This window comes from Oncorhynchus mykiss, chromosome 8 (assembly GCF_057628025.1).
Source record: "Oncorhynchus mykiss isolate SJ-2025 chromosome 8, ASM5762802v1, whole genome shotgun sequence".
Taxonomy (NCBI): Eukaryota; Metazoa; Chordata; class Actinopteri; order Salmoniformes; family Salmonidae; genus Oncorhynchus; species Oncorhynchus mykiss.
In genome coordinates this window covers 75,713,722-75,719,061 of record NC_143029.1, presented here as the reverse complement: position 1 = coordinate 75,719,061, position 5,340 = coordinate 75,713,722, and the positions used below count along the sequence as shown (strand labels likewise).

Here is a 5,340-nt window from a genome sequence, read left to right as displayed (position 1 = left end):
TTTGCTGTGTGCCTATGACTCTACAGCATAATCAGGAAGTGATTCACAAGTTCAGAGAGCTATTGTATTGTTAATTATACTGGACAAAATATAAATGCAATAATGGGAGAACAGATGCTGCTGGAAGTGGTTTTGGAGGGCCAGTAGGAGGCACTCTTTCCTCTGGTCTAAAAAAATATCCCAATGCCCCAGGACACTGCCCTGTGTAGGGTGCCGTCTTTCGGATGGGACATTAAACGGGTGTCCTGACTCTCTGAGGTCATTAAAGATCCCATGGCACTTATCGTAAGAGTAGGGGTGTTAACCCCGATGTCCTGGCTAAATTCCCAATCTGGCCCTCAAACCATCACAGTCACCTAATAATCCCCAGTTTACAATTGGCTCATTCATCCCCCTCCTCTCCCCTGTAACTATTCCCCAGGTCGTTGCTGCAAATGAGAAAGTGTTCTCAGTCAACTTACCTGGTAAAATAACGGATAAATAAATAAAAGATTTTACTGATTTACAGTTCATAAGGAAATCAGTCAATTAAAATAAATTAATTAGGCCCTAATCTATGGATTTCACATGACTGGTAATACAGATTGGCATCTGTTAGTCACAGTAAAAAACAGGGATCATCAGCTAGATTCAGCCGAGGGCTGATTTTTTTCTTGAGTGGATGGTCGGGGGGCCCGGGACATAATTACAAATCATTTGTAGACTGCTAATTGACCACAAGAAACCTAAACACATATGCTTGACTAAAATATACTCATTTGAAACCTTCCTTACATTTGAATAAGATCACATATGTCTCTCTATTATGTGTGAGAATACTTGGGAACAAATGTCCCACCCCTCTTCAATGGCTGTGCGAAGTTGCTGGATATTGGCGAGAACTGGAACACGCTGTCTTACACGTCAATCCAGAGCATTCCAACTATACTCAATGGTTGACATATCTGGTGAGTATGCAGGCTGTGGAAGAACTGGGACATTTTCAGTTTCCAGGAATTGTATATAGATCCTTGCGACATGAGCCTGTTTATTACCATGCTGAAACATGAGGTGATGGCGGCGGCTAAATGGCACGAGAATGAGCCTCAGGATCTCATCACGGTATCCCTGTGCATTCAAATGGTTATCACTAAAATGCAATAGTGTTCATTGTCCGTAGCTTGTGCCTGCCCATACCATAACCCCACCGCCACCATGGGGCACTCTGTTTAAAACGTTGACATCAGTAAACCGCTCGCCAACACGACACCATACACGTGGTCTGCGGTTGTGAGGTTGGTTGGACATACTGCCAAATTCTCTAAAACGACATTGGAGGCAGCTTATGGACATTCAATTCTTTAGCAACAACTCTGGTGGACATTCCTGCAGTAAGCATGCCAATTGCACACTCCCTCAAAACTTGAGACATCTGTGGCATTGTGTTGTGTGACAAAACTGCACATTTTAGAGTGGCTTTTTATTGTCCCCAGCACAAGGTGCACCTGTGAAATTATTATGCTGTTTAATCAGCTTCTTGATATGCCACACCTGTCAGGTGATGGATTATCTTGGCAAAGGAGAAAATTCTCACTAACAGAGAAATTAGCTTTTTGTGTGTATGGAACATTTCTGGGGTCTATTATTTCAGCTCAAGAAACATGGGACCAACACTTTACATGTTGTGTTTATATTTTTGTTGTGTAGTACAGTCCCCAGCCCTAACCCAACCACGAACAGAACATTGCCTAATGGTTAAGATAATAGTAAGGCATTTATTGTTCCTGCATGTAGGCTTAGAGGTGATGGGGCAGCAGGTAGCTTAGCGGTAACAAAAGTTGGGCCAATAACCAAAAGGTTGCTGGTTTGAATCCCCGAGCCAACTAGTTGAAAAATCTGTCAATATGCCCTTGAGCAAGGCACTTAACCCGAATTTCTACTGTAAGTCGTTCTGGATGAGAGCGTCTGCTAAATGACTAAAAGGTGTAAATTTAGGACAACTATGCAGATCAATGAGGACAACCACACACATTAACCTCTTGGTTCACTCTGGTTCTTCTGAGGCAATAACATCTCCTTATTCTCCATACACACACACACACACACACACACACCTCACGCCCATGGATACAAACATTAAAACACAAGTCCATGATAGAACCTAGAAATTTTATTTAAGCCCATTTTCCATGGTCATTTTCTACATTAGAATTTCATTTAGAATACAGCACAGGAGGATGCTACGGTTAGGACAGATCCTAATTATGGCAGGTATGGAGATAATGGAATGGCATAAAACACCTGGAAACTGTGTTTGATGCCATTCCAAATCATTCTGCTCCAGCCATTAACACGAGCCTGTCCTCTCCAATGAAGGTGCCACCAACCTCCTGTGGAATACAGTTTTGGCAACATTATGCATAAAAAAGTCCACACTCTAACAAAGAGTAGCTGGTGAAGCACCATGAACAGCTAATCTGGGCCTATCAGTGTTGAGGAGGGGGTCTGGGAGGAGTTGGCGTGGTGTGGTAGTTATGGAATGATAAACTAACAGTCGTGGTCATCTCTTTCCAAATGTTTACTGAACTCTGTCTGTACATATCATACACAAGTACGGATGCCCACAAAGGACATCCTACAACTACTAATAGACTGGGGTCAGGTGGGGTTGCAGTGCCTCTCACTGAAGAATGGTAGCAGGAATGGCAGCTGGAAAGGGAGCTGAGAACCTCATCCTGGTCTCATCCCAGGCCTCACCCAGTCACCACAGCCTAACAGGGTTCTGCCAAAGTTGGCTACGGTCAGAATCATGCCCAGCAGAGCAATGTTCCCGGATAACCCCGGCATCCTTTTTTTAGGATCTGAAAGGAATACATAGAACAAAACCCTTGAGTAAAGGATGCCATAATGTTTTAATAAATGATTGTATTATAAGCATATTTATCAATTGTCTTACCTCCAGTGGAGTATCCGTATGCATAGATCTCCCTGCTTATAACCCATGTCATTCCAAGTCCACTGACTAGGCGCTGTAACACAAATGGCTCCCTGTTAAACAAAAGACTCTTAAAGAGTCTTAATAAAGGGGAATCCAGATGAGTGTCTTTATGGAGTACTCTGACTAACTAACTGTAAAGTCTGGGATGCATGGTACGCAAATCTAACATATATAGTAAATTAATAAATGGTGGAACTCACAGGACTATGCAGACCACCAATGGCCAGACTGAAGAGGAAAACAGGGTAGCTCTCCAGGCTATAAAAAAATATGTTTAACCTAATATTACAAGAAATGTTTGGTTTTTATAACAAACATCTGGTTGTTTCCTCTGCTGCTTCTGTGAAATACATACTAAATGTTCATACTACATAGTACATACGTGTTCTGATGGGCTCGCTGGATGCAGTTGAAGATATTTCCAGAGTCTGGATCATTGCTGTACATCTGAGGGTACTGTCCAACAGAGAAGAGAAAATCAGGGGAACCATCTTGAGTTTTTATAGCCTAGTTTAAGCTTTAGATGATTCGTTGGCTGACAGACAGTGGGCCAGGTCCCGGGCAACTCACATTGATCTTGTACTTCTTGCGAGCTTTGCCAACTTTCACAGCAAGGTGGGCAACCATGACCATGCTGGCAACACCAGTGAGAACCACATACCCATATTCTTTAGACAGCACAACCATTCTGGCACTGATCTCCTGCTGCAAGAGAAAAACACATAGCCTACAGGTGAGTTGGTCAATCCCACTTTCACATTCACTGTAGATAAGATACTGGTTGAAAGTCCAATAAGTAAAACGGATTAGTTAGTAGGCCCTAAATTAATAAATTACATTAGATCAATGCCAAGTCGTTGAAACCAGAATATACTCTATGTTCTTGGAAAATAGGCTTCTATGCTAATATGGAATGTGCTTATTATGTCTATTGTAGCCTATTGTTAGGATACTAAACTGCAAAAACCCTTCCCCTCAGCAAAGTTCTCAAAATGTGACACAAAACAACCATCTATGCATGTAGTACAGTGCACATAAAAGTTACAAATAAACAATAGCAATAGGTGCATATCTTCGCATTTTCAAACGAGTAATTCAGTTGAACTTGATGCGCTAAAACACATGCCTAACTCCACCGAGGGCCAAGTGTCTGCGGGCTTTCACTCGTCCCTTGTAACTGATTTACGAATTAAGGTAACTGAATTGTAAGGAACTCTCCTCACCTGGTTATCTAGGTCTTAATCGAAAAGAAGAAAAAAAACGGCAGACACGAATAGGTCCTCCATGGAATGAGTTTGACACCCCTACACTAAAAGCTCCCAAAACAAAAGCCGTGTTTGAGAGCATCAAAACGATTGCAGGCGACTGCCGACGGACTGATCTACAAATCACCTTGCATCATGAATAACTACTACTCATTAGAATGTATAGATCAGTCAATCAATACATTGCGAGTATGATCCTCTCGAACACGGCCAACGTGAGAACTAGAAGTGCAACATTATAAGCTATCCAGCAACAATACGTAACGTTGAAAACCGTTTGTAAAATAAGTGTTATTTACCTGTTAATGACGATCTGAATAATGTTCGCAATTGAAAGTGGTCCGTCTGTTGTCAGTCAGTAATCCTGTATCCTGTGTCGTCAACTCGTAAGGGAGTCAGTCCTATTTAAACACACAGAAGAGGCGTGGTGCCTCCCCCTAGTGGGGTAGAGTTCATTTGGGCTGTATCAGATCGTAGGACTACTACCAATAATTCTGAATTTTAGCATGACATTGAGTAATATAATAAAATAGTGAAATTAATAGAATAACTTTATTTACAGTTAGTTTTTCACAAGCCTATTTAAAGTATGTTTATTTGAGTGCAACCTCTTCATTTTCCTATGTGAGTTCAAACGGGGCAATATCTGACTCACAAACCCCTTGAGCTCTGGTTCTCTGTTCAGCCTAGTCATTGTGACAATGTCATGCGTGAGGGAAGTTCCCTTATGTTCACTACAGTTTTTTTGATAGAAAGTAATCAATCAGTTTTACTTCCCTTGTATAGAGTGATTATGCTGACTCTTATCTACCGAAGGTAATTTCACCAAAGTGTGGCCTTGGATTAGACAGACGGGTTTAGTCATAGGACCATTTCAGTATTAACTTCTGTTAGTTAATTTGTGTTAAGATAAGTGTTAATTTCACTGGTGTGATTTTTTTCCAGTTACATTTGTTTTCATCCGTTTGGTTTTTGTTTCAGTCTGACACATTATGTCATACTAATTCTTCTAAATATCAAATGTAAACAATTGATAGGCCCAACATTCAATTTACATTCCAAGTGTCGGTCATAGGGAAGAGAATCCTGTTTTGCAAT

At 41.3% G+C, this 5,340-nt stretch overlaps 1 protein-coding gene across 4 annotated transcripts; it reads right to left on the bottom strand.

The window, feature by feature from the left end:
• Window positions 1-2,134: 2,134 nt before the first annotated feature.
• LOC110530534 (glutathione S-transferase 3, mitochondrial) lies at window positions 2,135-4,694 on the bottom strand. Of its 4 annotated transcripts, none has more exons than XR_016482613.1 (6): window positions 4,542-4,683; window positions 3,548-3,682; window positions 3,360-3,433; window positions 3,178-3,235; window positions 2,936-3,054; window positions 2,135-2,840 (listed from the first exon to the last, which is right to left on the bottom strand). XR_016482613.1 is itself a non-coding variant. In XM_021613696.3 (6 exons), exons 2-6 carry the CDS (start codon window positions 3,662-3,664, stop codon window positions 2,710-2,712), a joined length of 453 nt encoding a protein of 150 aa, XP_021469371.1. In that variant the 5' UTR covers window positions 3,665-3,682; window positions 4,542-4,694; the 3' UTR covers window positions 2,135-2,709. The 4 variants fall into 4 exon arrangements, 2 of the variants coding, with proteins under 2 accessions (XP_021469371.1, XP_090038725.1); XR_016482614.1 differs by lacking the exon at window positions 4,542-4,683 and adding an exon at window positions 4,201-4,535; XM_021613696.3 differs by having other exon boundaries at window positions 2,936-3,008; window positions 4,542-4,694.
• Between the last annotated feature and the right edge of the window lie 646 nt (window positions 4,695-5,340).

Excerpts from the sequence above, each read along its gene's own strand:
- LOC110530534 (XM_021613696.3), bottom strand. The coding sequence starts at position 3,664 with ATGGTTGTGCTGTCTAAAGAATATGGGTATGTGGTTCTCACTGGTGTT. Across the intron at positions 3,434-3,547 it reads GCAAGAAGTACAAGATCAAT|TACCCTCAGATGTACAGCAA; the intron begins GTGAGTTGCCCG and ends TCTGTTGGACAG. Across the intron at positions 2,841-2,935 it reads ATACGGATACTCCACTGGAG|ATCCTAAAAAAAGGATGCCG; the intron begins GTAAGACAATTG and ends TATTCCTTTCAG.